Here is a 24,282-nt window from a genome sequence, read left to right on the forward strand (position 1 = left end):
AGGTTGATCATAGATGTGATGTAATGATATTGTTTTTATTTTTGTGTTGATTTCTGCTGAAATTTCTTTTTATTTGATGAACATTAAACTGATTGGATGATGAAAACGTGAACAGTAAAACATTTTTTTTTTTTTAAAAAAACAACCAATTTCATAGTCGAGCCTTTTGATTAAACTGCATTGTGCACATCTGATGGTCACCTAAAGCTGGGATGTTGGTTTGTGACACTGCGGTGCTAACGCTGACGATGCAACAGAGGGCTGACTGAGGCAAAAAGAGTTAACTTTAGTAGAGTAGATGAGGTGGAGGAGGGTCAGACTGTTCTGTCTCTGCTGATTCTTTAAGAGAAGTCTCAGCTTCCAGAGAGCATTCGACTTACTGAATCTGCTGTAACTAGGACCCAGTCAGAAAAAGGTCATGTTTTTCTTTGGTTCATAAGATGAACACTGCTCTTTGCGTTTGTTTCTTTCTTCTCAGGTGAAATGCAACGAGCAGCCCAACAGAGTGGAGATCTATGAGAAGACTGTCGAGGTGCTGGAGCCTGAAGTCACCAAACTGATGAACTTCATGTACTTCCAGGTATCATCAATTCTTTGATCAGCAGATACTGATGATGACCGGCCGTCTCTAAATCCTCTAAAGCTGCTTTATTTTCCCGCAGCGCACAGCCATCGATCGTTTCTGCGGCGAGGTCCGCCGTCTGTGTCACACCGAGCGCAGGAAGGACTTTGTCTCCGAGGCGTACCTGCTGACCCTCGGGAAGTTTATCAACATGTTTGCCGTGCTGGATGAGCTGAAGAACATGAAGTGCAGCGTCAAAAACGACCACTCGGCGTACAAACGGTACTCCATAAAACACACGCTCTCCTGCACTCACGAGGCCGGTTAGCCCCACAGACACTAGATGGCAGCATCAGTCAGCAACCTGGAAACCATTTACTATCCCCTTCCTGATCTCGGTGTTGGAATATATGGAATTAATCATATGGAGTATGATAAAGAGCAGAGGCTCATTCGACCCTCCTTGCTTCTGCTTTGACTTATTTGTCTGCGTGTCTGCAGGTTTACAGATGCAAAGTGTCTGAACAGAAATCGGTAAAAGAGCTTCCCACATGCGGTCAGACATTCAGAGCTTCAGTATGATGTCAAAGTGTTCATAGTAAACACGATAAAAGTTCATGTTCATTTTTTTTTTCTTCTCCCTTTTAACTTGCTCAGCTTTTTAGCCACATTTTAGGACGTTTGAGGAAAATGAATCAGTCCAGTTTTGCCTGCCTAACATCAGGGAGTTCTCAGGATGACCTTTTTAACACTCAGCGTTAAAAGGCTGATGGGTATTATTGTCTCCATACTGGGCGGGCGGTCACATTTGTGAATGCAATAATGCCAGAACAAAGTGACGCGTCATATAATGTCTCGATTTGATACCATAGGTGCATCTAGTAAAAGTCTCCGTCACGTTTGAATCTCAGTGAGCTTGACTTCAGGGGTAGCACTCCCGTCAGTGTTTCTTCTCGATGTAAAATACATAAGTTGATCTCTGGGAATTTCAAGCGCAGCTCACGTATGTGTTCACGTCTCTCTCTGGTATAGAGAGGCTGTGTTTGGTCTTTAAAACGAATGCACCGTTTCTCTCCTCTGCTCAGAGCCGCTCAGTTTCTCCGAAAGATGTCGGAGCCTTCGTCCATTCAGGAGTCTCAGAATTTGTCCATGTTTCTGGCTAATCACAACAAAATCACCCAGGTTGGTCTAAAGAGTGTAAAACACTCTTTGCAGCATTCATAACGTCAAATCTCATTTCTCCATATTCTTTGGCACACAGGATTTGACAAGTAAATATTTCTTTAATATTAAACTCTTGTGTACCCTCTGCCAGTCGTTGCAGCAGCAGCTGGAGGTGATCCACGGATATGAAGAGCTGCTGGCGGATATCGTGAACCTGTGTGCCGATTACTACGACAACAAGCTGTACCTCACTCCCAGCGAGAAACACATGCTGCTCAAAGTAAGTGACGCTGCGGAGGCTCGTTTTAAACCAGAGCGCTGTGCACAGGATAACCACAGCTCTCCTCTTCTCCAGGTGATGGGCTTCGGCTTGTACCTCATGGATGGAAACAGCAGCAACATCTACAAACTGGATGCCAAGAAGAGAATAAACCTGAGCAAGATCGACAAGTTTTTCAAGGTACGGCGGGACGTGTGACATGAACAAAAAACACAAACACATCTGTTCTTGACTGGAAAAACAAAAAACCGATGATGAGTGATACGTTATATAAGATTTCTTTTTACGGCTGTTTGATGTATTTAGGAAATAAATACCAAAACTTCAAACCATGGAATAAAATCCCACATGTAAAAAGCTAATGGTAATGCTAGCTTTATCGATCGTCAAATCGGTGTTTAAAATGCTAGTTTCCACCTTGTGGTTGTCATCATGGTTGCTGTCCACGGTTTTAAATGGTTCGTGTGTTCTTGGTGTTCGCAGCAACTCCAGGTGGTGCCGCTGTTTGGAGACATGCAGATTGAGTTGTCCCGGTACATCAAGACCAGCGCTCACTTTGAAGAGAACAAGTCCAGGTGAGAGCAGAAGACAGCTGCGTGGCTGAAATTTTAGGAGCTGACAGACTGTTAAAACTATGATTTTTCTTTTTCTTTTCTCCCGCTCCAAACGTGAACAGTCAAAAACGAAATTTGCTTTTCGTTCATCGCAGTTCTTTCTCCAACCAGCTGTGACCGTCGGCATGATGGGATCTAATTTGAATAAAGTGTAGCAGTTTAATGCTGCTCAGAACAGATTTCTCCCTTTAAACTGTGAGCTGCAGACTTTTATTGAAGCTCGTGTCCACTTTTTCTACTAGAGTTATTCAAAATGTCGGACATTGTCCCGATAAATGGGACAAGGGATAAAAATGCGGTCTGGGCACCTGGTCCGCTATATTTGTAGGGACGATGATGTCAGTTTGTCTAAAATATGTGAGCCACAGTTTGATTTCTTGTCTTGTAGTCTCAGTGAAATCTCTCAGCAGTTGTTGGACTGATGATTTTGCTTCAGCTGAATGTTGTCGTCCCCCCCAGGCGGGGAATGTGCTTTGTTGTAGGAGCAGGCAGCTGCAGACAGCACGGACACAGTTTTTACTATGTGACTTTTTCATAAGTCAGTGTGAAGGGTTGACGTGGTGTCGGTGCGTTGTAGCATTTCATCTTTGTGATCGAGTTGAACTTTGGCAAACTTTGGCAGGCGTGTGGTCTCACGCTCTCCTTTAAAACAAACATGCTGCAGCAAAATGACATTTTTACTCGATCCATGCACCACCTCTCTATCGGGTTTCATTTGTTTTTATGCGTAATCTTAGCAGCTGGCACCTAAAGCTGTTTTTCTCCTATGGATGCTTTTCTTTATCATCACTCATTTATCCCATAATTCCTTGCTCTGATTCTCTCCTCTTTCTTATGTTTTAGGTGGACTTGCACGTCCATATCCAGCAGCCCTCAGTACAACATCTGTGAGCAGATGCTTCAGATCCGAGACGATCACATGCGCTTCATCTCCGAGCTCGCTCGCTACAGCAACAGTGAGGTTAGTGTGGCTTTCCCTCGGATGTTAAAGATCATCGGCGAGGTATTGGATTGAATGCGGTGCAGGTTTATTGTCATAATAAGCTGCTGTAGAGGATCAGTATCCCGCTGACCTTTATTTCACCAGAGAGAAACACACTCCAGCTTTTAAAGCTTTCTTATGTTCATTGGTATGTTTAAATTCCCAGCTGTGATGTAAGAGGCTTTTCAGCAGATGTCTTAACCCGGCGGATTTTCAGGGGTCATTGTTTAGTGTGACTGAGATGGGAATTTAACTGACTTGTGGGTCAGAAATACACTGAACACAGGAATGATAAGGGCAGGAAAGATAAATTCGAAGAGGGCCGTTTTTATTGGTATTTAGGTTTATGCTGATTTTCTTTTTTTCAGCACTAATCTATACTGTGAGAAAGTCAGGATTGTGTGGATTGAGCCTTAAATGACGTTTGTTTGTGTGCTGATGTAGGTGGTGACTGGGTCAGGGCGTCAGGAAGCCCAGAAGACTGACACTGAGTACAGGAAGCTGTTTGACTTGGCCCTGCAGGGCATGCAGCTGCTCTCACAGTGGAGCGCTCATGTTATGGAAGTGGTGAGGAGAAAACGCATGATGAATGATTCCAGCTGAGATGTTTGTATTTATAAAAGTAAGAGTAATCCTCCCCCCTTCCCAACTCTTCCTGCAGTATTCCTGGAAACTGGTACATCCCACAGACAAGTACTCCAATAAAGAGTGCCCCGACAACGCCGAGGAGTACGAGAGGGCCACCAGATACAACTACACCAGCGAGGAGAAGTTTGCCCTCGTAGAGGTCTGTCACATCAGTGCACACATTTAAATGGTCACTCCATGTGAAATCATTCAGACCGGAAAAACATTCCCACTGCAACCTACCAGAATCAGCGTATTCTTTATGTACCCACTGTACATAGCGTCCTTCTAAGTTTCTTGGTGGATGTGATCTGTCCAAGCTGTTATAGAGAATACATGAACAACAGTTTTGTTCCTCATTTTCACATAAGCTGCATTCAGAGTGTTAAAATATGAATATATTGGAAGCAGATTTTGAGCCAGAAGGAATCAGGACTTGGATGCTGATTGATTTTTTTTTTTCATGGAATGACAAGATTGGTCTTTTGATCCACTTGAATTCTTGTCCCTGATCCATTGTTGTGATTTTACAGGTGATTGCAATGATAAAGGGACTGCAGGTGCTGATGGGACGCATGGAGAGCGTGTTCAACCACGCCATCCGTCACACCATCTACTCAGCTCTGCAGGACTTTGCTCAGGTCACTCTGCGTGATCCGCTGCGCCTCGCTATCAAGAAGAAGAAAAATGTCATCCAGAGGTTCGAATCGCATTACAGTCAGATTTAGATCGCACTCAGATTTAGATCCAGTTTGTGGGAGATGTGATGGTTTATTAAAAAGCGCTGATTCCCCCCGAAAATGTTTAAATTGCCTTTGTGATGCAAATAAAACAACATGGGGGACTCAGCTGATTGCACCATCCTGTGCTGGACTTCCACCCCACAGTCCTTAGAGATCTCCAGAGCAGAACAAAGCTTGTGTTGCAGATCATCCATCCACAGGACACAAAGCTCTCTCTGGAGAGGCGGTTAACTGATAATGAGGACCGCTTCAGTAACGATCCAGCCAGTGAGTGAGCCCACAGGGACACATTGGGCTGAACTTAGCTTTCAAAATAAGAGTGCAGGGACTCTTCACTAGTAATTTGATTGCGAGCTGCTTCGTTGTCTGAGATGGACAAAAAAATAATAATTAAAAATGCTCAAATTAATTGGCAAACTATTGCTTCAAATATCTGGCCATCCTGCTCAAGTAAAACCTGTTTGCCTAAATAATTTCCTGCTTAATGTCAATTTATTTACCATGTTTAGCTCATCTGTTATTAAGTTGTGTTTGAGACTACATTTGTTAACATAGTGAATAGAAATATTGTGGTTTTTGCATGAACCACCATTTATACACATTCTCATTTTCGGTTCGTTGGTGCTCCAGTAAAGGCCTAAGTGCGTCTTCCTTTTGGCTGAAGACACAAAGTAAAACCGTCTCATTCAAAAGTATTTTGTTTTTCCTTCTTTCTGCAGCGTCCTCCAGGCCATCCGAAAGACCGTGTGCGATTGGGAGACCGGCCGGGAGCCTCACAATGACCCCGCCCTCCGTGGAGAAAAAGATCCAAAGGGTGGCTTTGACATTAAAGTTCCTCGCCGCGCCGTGGGGCCGTCCAGCACGCAGGTCTCACCTCACTGACATTCTTTATCATAACTCATTTTAATGTATGAGGATGCAGGATGCTACATAGACGTTTTGCGTATAGTTACATTTTGGCTGAACTGCATTTTCATGTAGTACCAGTGTATACCACGCAGTGGTGTAAGTTATTAAGAACACAGGAAAAGGTGTGCGGCATAAAGTAAAGCCTCTCGAGAAAATGCAAGTAGGACTAAAACGAGATATCAAAGGTTACGTCTGAAAACGGCAACAAACCCACGGGTAGAGCACTGCCCCCTGGTGGTGAAGGTTTGACATTAAAATTTGCAGAGGGTATTTACTGTAAGGAGCCTTTTTAATGTGGATAAAATGGTGACGAATTAATCAAAATCCACAATAATTCTGTATATATTCTGTATAATTCTATATTATGTTTCTAATGTTTCACACTGCATATTTGAATGAATGAGTGAAAAGCAAAAAAGTTACAAAAGTACATAAATGCACTGTAGCATAGTAAATCACTGTAGGTGATCCTCCAGCACTTTTCCTAACCTGGAAACCCATCATCCATCAGCCCAGCTATCACCACCTCTCACTGAGAATTGGAAGGGGATGTTGGATTTACTAGCTTTTCAAAGATCCTCTTACCTGCTTTTGATATTTTGTAGTATGAAAGCTTCAGAAGATGGTTACTTTTTGTTTTCTACTTTTTTTTTTTTTTTAATGAATTGTGAATCTTCTGTGTAAAAGGTGTTACGGGATTGGACTAAGACGTTTTTTGGGTTTACGGTACTCAGTTTGTGGCTCTGAGACCTCTGCTTTCACCATCGGCAGTTACACCGCACACCTCACCTTGGGTTCTTTTTATACCCATTCATCCTGTGTGGTGCTGGGTTTAAAGTTGTGTTTTATGTCAGACTCAGTAGTACCATCTGTTATGTTCTGTACTGCAGACAGATTTATCAGCTCAGGGGTCATTTCCAAGAACTAATCTGTTTTCCAGGTGTGTGCAGGTGTGTGGCACTATTTGTTTACGCACCAGAGCGCATCAGCACAGTTAGCTTTTGATTTGTTTCCAGGATTATATAATTCTGCTTCCTGTGGAGGCAGTTTTGCATAATAACTGACCGCTCACATCCTGTCCTCAGTTATTCTTTATTAATTAACATGGGAATTAATAAGAAATGTCAGAGGATGACACCATAGATAATCTCATGTACCGTATTTTAAATAAAACGAACATGTTTCTTTCAAAATAAAAGCCTTGCTAAGAAACAGAGTTTCTATCCATGCTAAAGCACTTTTAATTTGAGATGGATACAGCAGTTACCTGGAATATTTGAACTGCTACAGTATTTTATTCCTTAGCTTAAGAGGAAAAAAATAAACATGATGAAGCGCCGATCTATTGCGCTCTGACAGGACCACACCCTGGGGTGCAAATATGCAACACACTAGGAAACCAGGAAAGAGGCAAACACTTTTCCACACCACTATGGAATGACTGAGATGATGAAAATGTTGAAAGCAACACGGAGCTTTCATACCGGCTGCCCACCTGTAATGAGATTAGTGTTTGCAGGGTTGTGAGTACAGTCAGCAGGGCGCCGGCACTAATTAGGTCTTCCTTTACTCAATTCTCTTTGTTGATGCAGCTCTACATGGTGAGGACCATGCTGGAGTCACTCATTGCTGAAAAAAGTGGCTCAAAGAAGACTCTGCGCAGCGGCCTGGAGGGCCCCACCATCCTGGACATCGAGAGATTTCACCGAGAGTCCTTCTTTTACACTCACCTGCTGAACTTTAGCGGTAAGAGGCAGATGCAATCAGTCACACCTGAGAACGTTTCATCTCTGCCTCCCTTAGAATAAGATGATTCTTATTTTATTTTCCTATTACGACTTTTGGATATTTAACGATATTTAATGAACATTTCTGGGATTAGAGGGTTGGCTTGAAAAGTCATAATTTTTGAGCACTCATAACTTCAAGTACAGGACTTTGAAGCTCTGTTTAAAAAGTGCAACCAACTCACACACATCTCATCACTCACACACTCAGAAAGTCATAGTCTAAAACTCAAATCATTTTGTTCAGCAAACGATAAATATCATCACCAGCCCGAGGCCCCTGACAGCTTTTGGAAGGGGACTCTGATGTAACCTTCTTCCATCTCCCCTCTCTTCCCTTCAGAGACCTTGCAGCAGTGCTGTGACCTCTCCCAGCTGTGGTTCAGAGAGTTCTTTCTGGAGCTCACCATGGGTCGCAGGATCCAGTTCCCCATCGAGATGTCCATGCCCTGGATCCTCACCGATCACATCCTGGAGACTAAGGAGGCTTCAATGATGGAGTAAATATGCTTCTTTTGTAACCAAGAACATTTATTTCCACTGGTTACCACCAACTCTGATAACTACTGGACAGTTTCCCTCCCATTCTTATTATTAAGTTCTTCATCCTATGTGAAAGATGGGCTGATTGTTTGGTGTTCTTCTCACAGCAGTGGAAATAGATATTCTCCATGGTATAATTTGCAACTTGGTGCAAAAACGGAGGACTGCGTTTGTCCTTCTCTAACTAAACTTCATGTTTAGTCACAGTCTGGCTCTTTGCGATTGGCGGTTGCGATCGGACAGATGCGTTCTGACAACTTCAGCGCTCGTTTCTTTTCATCTTCCATTTTCAAATAGGACCCTGGATGAAATCCTAAAAATTGGGATTATCCGTGAATGTTTTCGTGTCTGCTTTAAATCTTTGCTGCAGGATTACGTTGATACGAGGCAGGTTTTACATAAGCCATTAAGCACATCAGCTGGCAGGAAGCATACGTGCTGTAATTCTTCAAATATTCACCCAAAATTTTTGGGAAAAAAAGAAAAGAAAAACTCTCCGTTTTACTCTTATTTACTATGGAGAGTAAGTGTTTTGTGCAGGTCGTGCATATTTAAGCAGATGTCTGTGTGGCGCGTATCAGTTCTGCTAGTTTCCAAAGAGCGGCGCTGAACGACGATGGTTAACCTCGAGTGAACACGATCGAACTGATGAGTTTGATGTAACGCTTCCTTTTTTAACCAACTGCTGCTGCAGCTAAATGAAGCTTCTTATTTTACACGTCTCAGCTTTTATCCTTGTTGCTGAACAGATTAATTCTCTCACGGTTGCAGGGTGTGTTTAATTCTAGAATAACATCTTAATCCCCTGCAGGTATGTGCTATATCCTCTGGATTTGTACAACGACAGCGCACACTACGCCCTGACCAAATTCAAGAAGCAGTTCCTCTACGATGAAATAGAGGCAGAGGTAAAGGATCATGATCTCAGATATGTGGCGGCTGCATCACCGCGCTCATAATGCCTCTGACTGCACGGCTTTCCTAAATATCCTGTTTGTTGCTTACAAGCTCTCCTATAGTCACCTCATTAATCTCAGTTTCCTGTCCATTTCATGAGCTGTTGAGTAGCTGCATTTCTATTCATTATGTAGCCGCTTGCAGAGCTTTGTTAATGTGCATGTAGAATGGATTTGGCTCGGTTCTTTACAAAAATCTGTGAAAATAATTTTTCTCCTTAAACCAGAAGAAAGTACTATTTCATTGGTCATCTATGTTGAAACTTTTAAACATTTTTTTTTTTTCTTCAGGTTAACCTGTGCTTTGATCAGTTTGTCTACAAGCTTGCTGATCAGATATTTGGGTACTACAAGATTCTAGCTGGAAGGTACGTCGACCCCTCTCCCCCTTATGTGCAGACACACAGTCTCATAAGAAAGGATTTGATTGCTTCGTCTGTTTTCTAATGTGTTGATTCCAGTAGTAATCAAGTAGCATGATTAGTTTGAGAAGCAGTCGGATCACTTTTCCAATGTTTTTACGTTGTCAAGGCCTCAACGACAGCTAGCTTATTTGTCGTCCAGCTAGAGTGATAGTGTGAACGTAGCAGAGGGTATTAAAAAACTCTGTGGGAGGATGAAGGGGATAAAGGTGCTATAGCACATGTGCTTAGGTACAAATTATTTATTTAATATTTGTAATATTGCAAATGTCAAATATGACAGACACAAACAGGACATAGTCGGACAATTTCAAATGCACCTCTACCCTCCAGGATTGTGGGGATCCGAGGGAACGGTTCAAAACTCGGCTCACTTCCAGTTCTATCACAATAGCTTTGCATAATTCACAGTTCAGAATAATCCTCCTTTATCCTACACTGGACCTCGGGGGAGCCCCTGTGTTATGTCTCTGAAGCAAACTATTTTAGTTTCTCCCCATTGAAGCCATCTCTGTTCTGATTGGCTGCCCCTCACTGAGCGTTTAGAGCAGTCTGAGCTTATGGCTCACAGAGGTTTGTGTACATACACTGACCTCGTCATTAGAAACTCTGGTCATGATTAAAGTGAACCAGATATACATGCCAGGAAATAAGGAGCAGGCCTAAAGGTGTGATTTTTACAAACCTTGACTTCTCTGTGTTTATGTGAATCCTCTTTCAGTCTTCTGCTTGACAAACGGCTGAGATCTGACTGCAAGAACCAAGGAGCCAACATTCCCTGGCCGTCCTCTAACCGCTACGAGACTCTGCTGAAGCAACGCCACGTCCAGGTATAAGCTGCACGCTGTCGTGCTTTCCACCTCGCTGTACTCCCACCTTCATGTTGTCTCTAACTAACTGGCTGTGAACCTCAGCTTCTAGGCCGCTCCATCGATCTCAACAGACTCATCACTCAGAGGGTTTCTGCTGCTCTTTACAAATCTATGGAGTTGGCTATCGGTCGCTTCGAGAGTGAGGATCTAACCTCCATCATGGTATGTAGTTGTAATTTAATTTAGCTGATGATTCCTGGGGTTTTTCATTTGACTTAGTTAAAAATATATATTGGTGGTGTGTGACTTGTTTAAAGGAGCTGGAAGGCCTTCTGGAGGTCAACCGCATGACGCACAAGCTCCTGAGCAAGTTCTTGACTCTGGACAGCTTTGACGCCATGTTTCGCGAAGCCAACCACAACGTGTCGGCCCCTTATGGCAGGATAACACTGCACGTCTTCTGGGAGCTCAACTACGACTTCTTACCCAACTATTGCTACAACGGGTCTACCAACAGGTGACATTTCAGAATAAAATCACGGTGAAGGTCACAGAAAGACCAAAATGTTCATATATTAATGCCAGTAGCTGGAGCTAAAACTAAGAGGCAGTTTCTTATAAACGTTCACAGCTGTTTATTTATTTTATTTTTTATAGTTTTATTAGATAAAATATCAGATTGTGCTTCTCAAAGGTTTAGGGGGGAAAAGGGAGTAATTGTGTGGGTCTTGTATTTTCAATCCCGATGTTATTTTAATGGAGATATGTTTCCAACTCTGCCTTCAGGTTTGTGCGCACCATCCTGCCCTTCTCTCAGGAGTTCCAGAGGGATAAACCACCCAACGCTCAGCCTCAGTACCTGTACGGGTCAAAGGTCAGGACATTTTTCTGTTAGAGCTCCCACACTTTATCTCCTCATATTACAGGGGTGGACTCTCAGATATTCAGTATACGCTGTCAAACTGTATCCACAGAATACAAGGGTGAAAGCATTACTCTGGGAAGTGTGTGCACGTGCTCAGACGTCCCCTCGGAGGAAATGAATGCCTTAAATGTCATGAAATGTGAAAACTCCATGCAGCACATGAGTCAATCACATGTTCTTCTGTTTAACGTGTAGTTATGTGGACCAACACGCTGGGGGCGCTAACCTGATAGTGTAGCTATGATGCTGTCAGACTGTTTCAGTCCTCACACTCATGATGTTGATGTCTGTGTGTTCCTGTGTCTAAAAATAAGACCAGAAACTGTGTATAAAAGATGGACGTGGCCGCTGTGATGTCACTCACTGGTCGGTGAAGTCCTGTTATGAAGCATCGAGGTGACCGTTCTCACCATCGCTTCTTGAAGCCAGACGTGAAGAGAGAGGGGCGGATCTGACTATGACAGACGCTGACTGAACACTCTTTGGCTACTAATGTTTTTTTTTGGGGGGGGGGGGTTCCCAAGGCAATTCAAATCCACTTTTCATATCATCTTTATAAATCACACATCAAGGATTTTGTCTTTTTTCATTGTACTGCAGAATACTTTGATATCCAATCAAAATAATGTAAATAATACTTGGATAAATCAAAATCACTCCCAGACATGTCCAAAAGTAGTTGTTGTTTTTACTTTGGGAGAACAAATATGGCTTGAGAGGGTTTTGTAATTTCACTGTAGGAGAGGTTAAAAAATACATTTAAAAAATATATTTTTGGTTTATTTATGGACATAAATAAATGACATGAATATAAAAGAATGATCTACAGAGTTATGAGTAAAACAATTTTATTTATTTTTAATGTTTTTGTGGATAGTGAAGCTTTGATTAAACAGACAACATTTGTTTCTGTCTGAGCCCGTTCTATAAACACGCAGGCGACGCGTTAAATGACAGATTTTTTTTATTTTTCTGCATGGATAAATTTTTGTCAGTGCCAAAAGAAAGATGAGTGCCATATTAATGATATTTAATTTTTGGTTTGTAATTTTTTTTAGGTCTTAAAAGCATAAATCTTTTTATTTAAAATGGTGTGCATGTGTGCGTGTGTGTTGAAACCTTGCTGTAATAGGTTGGAAATGTTTCCTCTGAGGAAAAACACACAAATAGGATTTTGTGAGTGGATGAAAATACTCGGTGACAATTGAATCTGAACAATGCTGTGATGACCTTAATCCAGTTGATTCATGTTGGCTCGCTGCCGGACAGCTTAGCCAGCGTCCTCAACTCATGGTCTTGGGTAATTATGTGACCCGTAGGCTGCGCCGAGAGGTGGGGTGATTGCATGATGTTGGAGAGTTTGATGCTGTCTTGGCTGCTGCTTCTCGTAGTGTAGAGGGCTCCAGATGTGGACATGCCTTGACAGGTTGAGTTGGTCACCACCGGGTGTCCGGCTGCGGCCTGGCCGGGGAGGATACAGATGTTGTTAAGACAGCTCCACAACAGGATGCTGGCGATGACGAGGAGCAAGATGCAGCAGATGAGCCATACGGCCATTGCCAGCTCCCAGCCGGCTCTGTCGTGACCTTCGCTGCTGTCGCTCAGAGTGCTGAACACTTGGCATTGTTCCCGCACCGGATTGGCAGCCTGACACGTCACACACAAGAAGTAGGCAGTCTGAGGGAGGAGATTGGCCAGGTGTGTGCTGGTCTGACTGACAGGGATACGATCCTCATACATGAAGCTTTTGCGCTTGTAGCCCATGAACAGGCTGTTCCAGTTGGGGTCGTACATGACGCTGTAGAAGGTGTCAATGCAGGTGGGGGAGGATGGCCAGCTCACCCTGGCTGAGGTGGAGGAGATGTTGTAGATTGCAATCACCATTGTGAGAAGATGGAGTCTGCAGGAATGAAGTGCATCCTCAGTTACTGCAGCTGTCTGATGCTTGCGATGTAAAACTGAGCTGGAAAAAAGGAAGATGGGAACACAGTGAGACACTGAAAGGACTAATTTGAGATGACAGGGTGAGGTATTTCTGTGCTCTTTCCCCATCTAAGAGCTAATATAAGAAGACTTCATCAATAATAAGCTTTCTCTTGGCTCAGTGAGCCATTTGGTCATGATTCATAACATTTAAATAAGTCACCATCCTAGTTATGTTGCACAACAGAAGCTTTCACATTTTACTCTTAATTTTGGCTCCTTCCCACCCATATTTTTTTAACCCATTTCCTTTTTTTTCCACCGATCAGCACTTTTGTTCCCTTTAAGAAGCAAAGCACTTTTAACCAGATTTGAGAAGTGATTCTCAAGCTCTTAATCCAGTTACTCCTTAGAACATAAGTAGCAACCATTATTTATTCCACAAAAACAGGCATCCGAGGCTCGAGACAGCGTTAAGTAATAAGTAAACAAAGTAAGTAAATGTTTTAGTGGAGGCAGCACATCTAAAGAGCTGAAATGCTTGAATTCGCTCACAGGGAAGACCTAGTCAGCTTGACGCACCTTATAGGAGAAAGAAACCTGATGTTCAGTCCCCTCAGAAGAGTCCCAAAGATCCCGGATGAGCCCCCATTTATGTCGCAACTAGGTTTGAGGCTAAAAACAAAAAAACGTGTGCACTAAATTTAAAAAAGAAAAATGAAAACAATAATAATATGCCGGACAAATACCAGAGAATTACCACATACGTGATCCAAGTTAAGAATTTATGAATTAGGCCTGACTCTCATACACCTACCCATGCACATTTTATTTATGTACAATTAGCAGTTAAACACATGCTCAAACTGCACGGCCACTGTTGTCCCTTTAAGGATTATAGAAGGGAATAACACATCTGCTTTACTTTGATCTATAACAACTAAAAATGTAAACACTGATATCAGTGGCTGTTCTTTATTTAATGCTTATAGCATCTATGCAATTGTACTTTTGATGCTGATATTGGTCGCCGTCGTCGGCGGTTCCAGATTTTGTCTCAGGTCTTTAATGTCAGTGTTTTGTTGCGTTTCAGATAGAAGTGAATGGAGGTGGTTCTAAATAGTTGGTGGAAAAGCAGCATTAAGTCTTAGGACTGTTCTGACGTAAGTGGGCAAAAACGCATCCAAAAACTCATCAATTTATGGTTTCAATAAAAGCTCTAATTACTTCCTGACTTTAAATCCTGCTCCCATTTGCAGTATGCACAGAGCTTAGCATAATGAAAAATGTCATGACCACACAGCCGATCCTCACCATGTTATATAAAGCATAACGAGGGGGAAACAAAGCAATGTCGGAGGATAATAAGCATTGTACAAAGAGTTATCTGGAACAGATGGGTGGGAGGGAGCTGAGATTATGCACAGATGATGCAAATTGCATAATGGAAATTTATTTTTCTGAGCTGTCCAGTTTACGAGCTTTTTATTTCAATATTTTAATAAATCCTGAAATTTATTTTATAAAATCACACTTTGACCCAAAGCACCTGCTGACATATTTAACTATTGCAAGAGTTTATTTTGCTTTAAAAATCTAAACTTAATCTTCAGTATTGAATAATATTTTACGTGCATTGAATAAAATGACACCCAAATGTAAAAATGATTAAAAGTTTTCACTTTGCCCTTAACCAGTGCAGGGTGGGTTTGGTGCTCACTGCAGGCTCAGTTAAAAGAAATGCTGATGACAAATGATGCTTTAAACCCTCCTAAATACTGGTGCTTTTCAGACAAAGTTAATCTCACAGGTTTCATTTTGTTTTCTTTTTGCCACATTTTTACAACTGTAAAGAAATCTTGTGGTTTTTCAGAGGTGTCATAAAAAAGCATCTTGTTATTGACGTTTCTATAACTATTGGCTGTAACAAGTAACCAGTACGACCACCGTCATCAATTCAAAGCATAAAACGGAAACTTACCGGGAGACCTGTGCCAGCACATGTTGGTGTTTGCTCAGATTATCCCGTAATGCTGCTGCTGCTGCTCGTCACTCACTTAAAAAATCTTTTCTTGTGTCGCCGCTCTGATGCTGCGTGCTGCTGTGGAGATTTCTAACCTCAGTACTGACGCAGAGATCGGTGTGTCCTCATCGCCGCTGCTGCTGGATTAGAGCTTCACCTCACTGCTGACAGGAGAGAGGGAGGACTAAAAATCTGTGGTGTATGTAAGGGAAAAGTGCACAGTGCAGACAAATCAATCTTTATATGTTAGCAAATTTGGTTGCTTTGATTTTGTTTTCCATGCCAGCGAGTTAATGCAGAGACATCATAGTGTTATTGATCGTTATTTCCCCTTCGGGCAGCACTTTGATTTATGTCAGAGTATCTTGTATATCTGACACTGGAGCTTAAATGTGCTTCAGTTGGCGAGACCATCTGCCTAACTGTTTGTTCCACAGCAAAAGCTCTGAACAACTGGCAGCCAGATTGTCGTATTGCTGTTCGTGGTCCCCAGAGGATAATCCTAATGTGGAAAATGTTCCCATTTTACTCGCTTTAAAAGTGCCATGGAATTTAATGTAAGCATTCGTTGATTCCTTTCACTTTTATTTACAACGCATCAGCTCACAACAGCAGGTTAGTGTGTCTGATTATTGTGATCCTCTCAAATGTTTAACACTGTGATGACACAAGAGGAAAACTTACCCTCTCCTCTACTATGACCTTCTTTTCCGGCCTCAGCTGTTCTTTGGGTTTATTTTGGCTTTTTCTTTTTAATTAAGCTGCTTTATAACGTAGCACTTGGGGACTGTGGGGACAAAGAACTCCCTTAAAGAGAAGCAGACTCTGAAAGAGTAGTTGGTGGACTGCTTTCTCAGAGCTTCACCATCCCCCCCTTTAAATATCTCAAAACAAAGTCCCTGCATGGTGGTGTGCAATATTCATACTAACCTTTTTGATGTCTTTCTCTGCATGTAGACCCTGAACCTGGCCTATAGCAGCACTTTTGGCTCCTATAGAAACTTTCTGGGCCCCCCACACATTAAGGTGATGTGCAGACTGCTGGGCTACCAGGGCATTGCTGTGGTGATGGAGGAGCTGCTGAAGGTTGTCAAAAGCCTGGTGAGTGTGTAATGATGTGCAGGAGCTATGATTTCATGATGCTACTGTGCTTCATTCTTTGTGAGTTCACTTCCCTTTAAGTGGAGTTAAGCTCTCTGTTTCTACAGCTTCAGGGCACCATAATGCAGTATGTGAAGACCCTGATGGAGGTGATGCCCAAGATTTGCAGACTTCCACGCTACGAGTACGGTTCCCCGGGTATGTCAAAGTGTAGCCAGCTGATACACAATGTCTGGGTCTGATACAAGCAGTAAAAAAAACTCAGCAGATACTGCACATGTAGAAAAAGATAACAGTGATATTTGATACGAGTCAAAGAACACCCATACATGTGAATATAAGCCACTGCGTGGAGACATCTGGTGCTTTTTGGTCTCAGTGCTGGATTTTGCTTGTTTTGTGTGTTAGCGTTCAAACTGCATTTTATTGACTTTCATTTTAACTGGTAGAAAAGGCAAAACCTCTGAGCACAGTGGATTTGCTCTGTCAGTCGTGTCAGGGTCTTAGCCGCACAGACTGAATCTGCAGAACAAGTCGGAGTAAAATCTGAAGCTGTGAGTCAGGAGCGAACGCTTCATTCAAATGAAGCAAACTGCTGGAAATGAGTCGTATTTAACATTTTAATCAAAGCTTTCAAATGTGAGGAGAAAAACTGGTCACATTTCCTTTTGTTAGATGACCTTGTTCAGTCAAAAGATTTGCGTCACATCTACGTGTATCCAGCAATGATCCAGAAGCACCTAGTCTGACATGTAGGCAAAACACTGATTGGCGTAAAGGTTTTCCTTAATGGGAAAGGAAGTATCAGTGGACGTTCACCAGGAAGAGGAGGCACAAAAAAAGTAATCAAAGAGTTGCGGTGGACACGTTTCAGTACAGAGACCTTTATCTTGACTTTCTTTACTCCACTGAGGGAGCAGCAACAGAACAAACATGAGCCCACAAAACCTGCCCTTCATGTGCTTATCAGGGAGCGCTGCATACCTGCTGTAATCTACTTTTGAGTGCTGTTATCTGTAGCAGATATGTGATAACTGCAGTGTAATTCCATTCAGGTATCCTGGAGTTCTTCCACCACCAGCTGAAGGACATCGTTGAGTACGCTGAGCTCAAGACTGTGTGTTTCCAGAACCTGAGGGAGGTGGGCAACGCCATCCTGTTCTGTATGCTGAGTGAGCAGAGCCTGGTACGGGTCGCGGGGTCATCGGGAGCCTCTGGCGACTTTAAGATGCTCCGCAGATGTTTTCATTATTTTTTTTCCTCATGCAGTCGCCTCCTATTCTAAAGTTTTGCTGTTTTCCCTCCAGTCACAGGAAGAAGTTTGTGATTTGCTGCATGCTGCACCTTTCCAGAACATTCTTCCCAGAGTCCATGTCAAAGGTAAATACTGAGAGGAAAAGTCAATTTTATTTGCACAGTCAAAACAGCAGGAGGGACCCAAAAACTTTTCCAGTTCAGACACATGTATTAACATCCCAGATCTCTAAAACGTCCACTTGAATAAGCGGCCTAAATTTAATAAACAAAGTAAGAATGTGTAATATTTTGTAGTCCCTGCACAAGTCACAGTTGTTCCTGGGCAGGGTTGGACTTGTTTATAACTTTATGGACAAATTTCTAGGCAAAGTCAACAGGCAGATGGGTTCCTATTGATAACTTTGTGCTCTTTGCTCTGCGCAGTTCATACAGTGTAATCAATAAACTGTCTCCGTGCTTTATCTGCTCTGGGTCCAAAACAATGATTCAAGCGTCTGAAATCTCTGCTCGCTGTTGAATAAAAGGCGGATTCTGGTGGTGCCAGGGTGACTCCCAGCGATTTAACCATAACCCGAAATCACAAAACTCTTTAATTTCCCTTCATGCGACCTTAAGCTCATTGCATCCTGCTTAAGTAATCTAAAAAGGGTCACAAGGACTTCATCACATTGACCCTTTTATCCATCTGTCCGTCCATGCTCTGCTGTTATCGCTCCGCTCAGATCATTCTGGCAGCAGGATTTATCCAGATTTGCCTCATTTTTCAAATCGTCCTGGAGGAACTTGAAGTGTTTCCTGGCCACATGAGATTTATGATCTCTTGTGCTTCCTTTTGGGTTTTCTACCTTTGGATGGAAGGATCCTGATCAGATACCAGAATCCTCTCGATGTCTGTCTGCTTTGACATGAAGGAGCAGCTGCACTGAGCTTGTTCTGGATAAGGCTTATTTTATTTGTATGAACCCCCACCTTTTTTTTTTTTTCTCTAACCAAAGACAAGTTTGTTTAAATAGAGGCTCATTTCATCTGCGTGTATTCATGATCTCATCTTTTGGTTCCAAAGTTGACTAACAATGAGACTCATTAACCAGCTGAAAAAACGAAACCTTTCCATGTAAATTTCCTCCTTGGTTTTTCCCGTCGCTCAAGGGTGAGATGCTGAGATGCAGCACTCAGTTGTTTTCCATCATTAAAGTATTGTTTTAGGAAAAGCTTAACAATTTTGAAAACAGCTGGGTGCTGTGTTCTAGCAAACATTAGTTCAGCGGGAGTCAAGAGTGCTTTTGTTGGGTACGGTTTTCAGCCGGGATTACAGAGAGTCAGTTATTCCAGCGCAGCATTATCTGCAGCAGGTGTGCATGCGTGTGTGTGTGTGTGTGTGTCAGAGACACCAGCGTGCCATACTGTGGTTTACTGATATGTTTTCATGGGTTGCAGAACATTGTAGAGGTTGCATCTTGTTCTGGCTGAAAATATTGCTAATTTTTATGATTGTTTTTAAATATTAAAATCCCATAAATTTAAAATTTTATAAACCCAAACTGGATGCTGTAGCCATCATGTGTGCGTTTGATTTTCTATTAATAACAAACTCGATCTGTGCCTCTCATCTCAATTTTTTTTTCTTTTGATGTTTACAATAACTTTAGCTTATTCCAGGCAAGCAAAATTTTACCTTCATTCTCTGAATATTTCCAGACTTGCATTGGGGCTTAATAGAAATTTGGCACATTCTTAATTTTCTTTTTCCAACATCTTTTTAAACCCTCATAATTCAGAAATATCCAGAAGAAATTTTAAGAGCTGAAAAACACATTTACTGTCTGTTTACATGAACTGCAACCAAATAAATTTTATACCCAACTCGTGTCAAAATCGATGACAAAATCCGATTTTTGCTCGGCGCGATTTTGTTTTTCTCTGTAAATCGTAGTTTGAATAAGCTGTAGCAGTTTAACGTCTGTGACGTAGAGGAGCATAAACGGCCACAGGGTACCCTGGATGTTTGATCCGTTTCTGATGAATCATCGGTGGTTGCTCATAAAAAGCTCATCTTCTAACTGTGATTCCATCTGTGTGATAATATTTTTCCATTAATGTTTTATTTTAAATGTTCAGTATGAGTAAGCCCATGCACGAAGGTGCGGTTTGTGCATTTACTTTCCACTTGATGTTGATCACACTTTTTCTTTTTCTTTTTTTTTTTTTTTTTTTGCCTTTCTTGCTGGTGTCATAAAGCTCCGTTACACAACCTGTGTATTTCCAGGACCTGGTAATCTGGAAAAATCTTAATATGAAGGTCAAATTCTGGCAGGCTTCATTAAATTTACTAAAGTTAATGTAGAAACAAAACAGCTGATTGTGAGAAGTTTTTGTTTTATTTAATTTTTTTTTGTTATACAAGTAACAACTCTGTCGAACTGCGTTTTGGCACATTTTCACTTTTTTCCTTTCTTAGTCTGAATTTTCTATTTCTTGTAAGCTTTTATTTTTTTATTTTTTTAAACCTCTTTCTTAAGAACAAATTTCCACTGGTTGACAATCCTCAACTTAAACTTCATGCATTTCTTTGTCTGTCTGTGTAGAGGGGGAGCGCCTCGACGCCAAGATGAAGCACTTGGAGGCCAAATACACGGCGCTGCATATGGTTCCCCTGATAGAACGCCTCGGCACACCACAGGTAAGAGCCGTCGGATGGTGTGTTCACTTTCCCTCGGGTTAGTTATGTAAATACAAATGCTGGAGTGTTTCAGGGCCAATTCAAAACCAGCTGATGTTTGTCTCTAACAACCAATGAGGAAACTACTTTCTTCTCAGTACAGCTGAGAGCTGGAGTTAAAACATCTTCAGAACTTAAATAAATTCTCCAGGAGGACTTCATGAACAAATTTGCTGCCATATAAATGTGTTTCATCGTGTGGACTTTATCCTGAGGATGACATCAGGCAATAAACCAACTTATTTTGTTTCCCTCTGAACACACCATTAAGACAGATAAGCTACAGTTGCTCCTGTGTCATGTGACACTTATGGAGGATGCTGACCGGTAGACGATCTTTTGAATGCTTTTACTTCTCTTTCAGCAAATAGCCATCGCTCGTGAGGGCGACCTATTGACCAAAGAGCGCCTGTGTTGCGGTCTGTCCATGTTTGAGGTTATCCTCACACGTGTGCGAGGCTTCCTGGAGGACCCTGTGTGGCGTGGGCCGTTGCCCAGCAACGGCGTGATGCACGTGGACGAGTGTGTGGAGTTCCACCGCCTCTGGAGCGCCATGCAGTTTGTGTACTGCATTCCTGTGGGAGCCCACGAGTTCACAGTGGAGTGAGTGTGGCCGAACACAAACACGCACACGCTTCCTCTCACCTAATATTTACTGACACACCCTCTTCCTGTCCTCCAGGCAGTGCTTTGGAGACGGCCTCCACTGGGCAGGCTGCATGATCATCGCCCTGCTGGGACAGCAGAGACGCTTTGACATCCTTGACTTCAGCTACCACCTCCTCAAGGTGCAGAAGCACGACGGGAAGGATGAGATCATCAAGAGCGTGGTGAGTTTGAAAGACATGAGCACGGCTGTTAAATACAGCATACATAAGGTGCAGATTTAACGCATCTTCCCTCACCTGACGTCCCCGAGCATCTCCACCAGTTACTGCATCCAAAATAATGAGCACACCATCTCAAATAGCAAATGTACCAAGAATATAAGTAAAGACCTGCGTATGTCTTCAATTCAGTTAGATTTTTTTATTCATTTTTAATTATTATTTTTGACACACATCAAGAAAATGTGATTGACTTTTCTGCTTCATGCCATAACCTGCTGATATGATTTGAAACCTCAACAACAGGCTGTTAAACGCACGGCTGAACTCTGAACATTAGATAATAAAATCTGCTGATGGCGCCCTGCGTGACGTGACGTGCAAAGTTAATAAAGATTATGACCCGTATGGAATTTATCAAGGTGAGTTTAGGTTCACATGACTTCTGTTTGTTGTCGTTTTGTAGCCTTTAGGGTGTTGATAATGATGTAATCTGGCTTCAGTCACACCAGATCATATGAGACTCAGATTTAAAAAGCTATATTCCTTTTTTAACCTCTGTAAATAAGTGATACTTTTCTATAAATACTTTGTAAAAAACCACAGTAAGAACTGGTAATGAAGCATGAAAGATGAGCTTGATGAGTTTCAGATCCTCCACCTCTTAATTTTTGTCGTGGAGCAGCCAATAACGTCGCAGCGTTTAAAGTCACTAAACAAGATCCGTCTCAGGTGTGAGACTGCAACAGTTAAAGTAACTTCGTACATTACTGAGAGCAAACCACACTGAACTGTTGTTTTTGTTTTCTAATGCTGTGTTTCTGCTTGGAGTCCAAAATTATGAATTATGAATTTCACTGCTAACAGAAAGCTAAATACAGCTCAGCGTGAAGCTGCAGACGTCCGTCCTTCTGCTTCATGAGCACAAGCGTGTCGGCGATCACAAGAGCGGCTTCAGGTGTTCATTTTCTTCAGTTTTGCAGCACTCTGGTCCTTGCGGAGGCAGCGCAGGGAAGTTGAAATCAGAACTCGGATTTCTGTCAAAAAAAAATACTTGAATAATTTATGTTGAAATCTGTTACTGAGTGTATCCCCTCAGAATGTAGCAAAGAGCACAAAAGGCTTCAGCGTGACCCACTGAATCATAAATGGACTGTTTTTTGTTTTTTTTGGGGGGGGGGGGGGGTTTTCCCTCACGGACTATGAAAGAGTTTTGAATCAGTTGGGAGTGAAGTGTAGGACGATGAAAGAGAAATGGGCGTGATGGTTCTGTTTGCTAGGAGCTTACCTGCCTCTCAGGAATTTTTGTTGCGTTTTGTTTTCCGTGATTGTTGATGAACTCTTTGTTGAGTATTGTGCGTTGGCAACACTGACCCAGCAACATTGTGATGCATTCATGGGCAGATAAGTAGGTCACTGAGAACCAAACCCACAGGTTTCACTAAGTACATGGGGGGGGGAAAGCTAATCAGCGTGGCTGCACATGAAAACACAGAATGAGGTTCTGAAGTCGTCAGATAGTCGCTGCAGGTAACCCTCCGCGATGTTACACTCTTCAGCGTTTGTGTGGATTAAGCAGATGAGTTTGTTTTAGAACTGCCGGGAGCTGGATTTAACCTTGAAATGAGCCTGGCTAACTGTCCCGTTTTCTTGGTGCTCAGCTCACATCTCCCAGCTGGATCCTCAGATTGAACTGAAACACTGTTAAAGTTCATAATAAGCTGTTTTATACACAATTGCATACAATTTCCTGTTCTTCCACTGCCATTTGGAAACACCAAATATCAAACAGGCTCTTATAGCTCCTCCCCCTTTATGGGAGCTTTTTATAATTGGCTGTCCCAGATAAACAGAAGGTTTAAACAGCAGGTCAGCGGGGCTTTTCTGTAGTTCCACAGAAATAAATCCTAAAGCCCAAGAAAGAGTTGGCATTTTTTCCTGAAGTTGCTCATTCAGAACATCCTCATGTTCTACAACAAGCCACTAAATGAGACTGCAGAAGATGTCAGGCAAACTCCAACCCACCAAATGCACAAGCTCAGAGGCATTGATGGCCACCACGACTGCAATGTTTATGTCTGAAGTTCAGTTTTGTTTTTTGTTTTTTTATGCAACTGATGCAAATGCTCTTGAGAAACTGCAGAGAAAAGTTATCTGGCTAAAACGTATCACAAACTGTTATTTCCTGTGATGATCCAAAAGCCCGTAGGGGGGGGGTTAAGAAAAATAATGTTGGGAATTATTGTGTTGTCAACTTCAGGGCTGACCTACGGTACTATAAATACACCCTGCTCTCTCTGTGACCTCAGAATGGAGAGTTGGAAAAACTGTGTAACACTGAGCGTTTAGCACAGTCTGAGCTGTTGGCTTTATGTGCTATTAGAAACTGTGGCCACGTTTAAAATAAACGTTCACCAGTGAAATAGGATCTGACATAAAAGCAGCAACGTGATTAAGTGGGACCTGTTCTGAGCTCATTCCCGTGTTTGTCTCCCTTTCAGCCTCTAAAGAAGATGGTGGACAGAATCCGTAGATTCCAAGTCCTCAACAACGAGATCTTCGCCATCCTGAACAAGTACATGAAGTCTGGCGACGGCGAGAACATGCCGGTCGAGCACGTCCGATGCTTCCAGCCTCCGATACACCAGTCGCTCGCCAGCAGCTGAGGCGGCCGTCGACACTGTGGACCAGCGTGAAGTTTCAAACACTGTCCGCATCACCACGAATATCGCCCTTTAGGTCTGAGGACCATCATGTGTCAGAAGTTGGGCCACTTTTTCTTTTTTGTATTCATTTGTGCCTTATCAGAAAAGAATATTTCCCCTTTTTGGATATTCTTTGTTTTATACTTGCAGACAGAAGTAGATCAGAGAGAGGAAGTAGTTTTTATCTGACGTATTTAAGGGTTTGCGGTGGCGGGTGTTTGAGGGTGAGCATTAATCTATTTTAAGTGTGGGTGATGGTAAATTTATATTTTCTACACTGTTCAACTTGCATGCTAAACATTTTAAGTGGAACTGAAGTAACAGAGCTCAAGCTCATGTTCAGCATTTATTCACTGTGCCTTATGTTTTAATCATTTAATTCAATAAATATGTAACAAATG

At 42.3% G+C, this 24,282-nt stretch overlaps 2 protein-coding genes across 6 annotated transcripts in view; one reads left to right on the forward strand and one right to left on the reverse strand.

The window, feature by feature from the left end:
• cyfip1 (cytoplasmic FMR1 interacting protein 1) overlaps window positions 1–24,282 on the forward strand; it is a 40,726-nt gene extending 16,444 nt beyond the window's left edge. For both annotated transcript variants that reach the window (XM_026157660.1, XM_026157659.1), the window contains exons 5-31: window positions 479–580; window positions 663–844; window positions 1,648–1,744; window positions 1,878–2,006; window positions 2,082–2,186; window positions 2,490–2,581; window positions 3,464–3,581; window positions 4,047–4,169; window positions 4,264–4,389; window positions 4,763–4,929; window positions 5,692–5,839; window positions 7,474–7,627; window positions 8,012–8,168; window positions 9,023–9,119; window positions 9,459–9,535; window positions 10,311–10,419; window positions 10,504–10,623; window positions 10,719–10,918; window positions 11,188–11,275; window positions 16,230–16,373; window positions 16,481–16,571; window positions 17,429–17,559; window positions 17,681–17,753; window positions 20,216–20,310; window positions 20,714–20,952; window positions 21,032–21,179; window positions 23,678–24,282. In XM_026157660.1, coding sequence (XP_026013445.1) covers window positions 479–580; window positions 663–844; window positions 1,648–1,744; window positions 1,878–2,006; window positions 2,082–2,186; window positions 2,490–2,581; window positions 3,464–3,581; window positions 4,047–4,169; window positions 4,264–4,389; window positions 4,763–4,929; window positions 5,692–5,839; window positions 7,474–7,627; window positions 8,012–8,168; window positions 9,023–9,119; window positions 9,459–9,535; window positions 10,311–10,419; window positions 10,504–10,623; window positions 10,719–10,918; window positions 11,188–11,275; window positions 16,230–16,373; window positions 16,481–16,571; window positions 17,429–17,559; window positions 17,681–17,753; window positions 20,216–20,310; window positions 20,714–20,952; window positions 21,032–21,179; window positions 23,678–23,842 — 3,477 coding nt within the window. In that variant the 3' untranslated portion in view covers window positions 23,843–24,282. The remainder of the gene's footprint in view (window positions 1–478; window positions 581–662; window positions 845–1,647; window positions 1,745–1,877; window positions 2,007–2,081; window positions 2,187–2,489; window positions 2,582–3,463; window positions 3,582–4,046; window positions 4,170–4,263; window positions 4,390–4,762; window positions 4,930–5,691; window positions 5,840–7,473; window positions 7,628–8,011; window positions 8,169–9,022; window positions 9,120–9,458; window positions 9,536–10,310; window positions 10,420–10,503; window positions 10,624–10,718; window positions 10,919–11,187; window positions 11,276–16,229; window positions 16,374–16,480; window positions 16,572–17,428; window positions 17,560–17,680; window positions 17,754–20,215; window positions 20,311–20,713; window positions 20,953–21,031; window positions 21,180–23,677) is intronic.
• Window positions 11,282–17,422, reverse strand: fndc9 (fibronectin type III domain containing 9). Of its 4 annotated transcripts, XM_026157667.1 has the most exons (3): window positions 15,231–15,287; window positions 13,832–13,924; window positions 11,282–13,289 (listed from the first exon to the last, which is right to left on the reverse strand). In XM_026157667.1, the coding sequence occupies exon 3, from the start codon at window positions 13,208–13,210 to the stop codon at window positions 12,572–12,574; it is 639 nt and encodes a 212-aa protein (XP_026013452.1). In that variant the 5' UTR covers window positions 13,211–13,289; window positions 13,832–13,924; window positions 15,231–15,287; the 3' UTR covers window positions 11,282–12,571. The 4 variants fall into 4 exon arrangements, with proteins under 4 accessions (XP_026013452.1, XP_026013449.1, XP_026013451.1 ...); XM_026157664.1 differs by adding an exon at window positions 17,358–17,422 and having other exon boundaries at window positions 11,282–15,436; XM_026157666.1 differs by lacking the exon at window positions 13,832–13,924 and having other exon boundaries at window positions 15,231–16,223.

Source organism: Astatotilapia calliptera, chromosome 23 (genome assembly GCF_900246225.1).
Source record: "Astatotilapia calliptera chromosome 23, fAstCal1.2, whole genome shotgun sequence".
NCBI lineage: Eukaryota > Metazoa > Chordata > Actinopteri > Cichliformes > Cichlidae > Astatotilapia > Astatotilapia calliptera.

Excerpts from the sequence above, each read along its gene's own strand:
- fndc9 (XM_026157664.1), bottom strand. The coding sequence starts at position 13,378 with ATGGGGAAAGAGCACAGAAATACCTCACCCTGTCATCTCAAATTAGTC.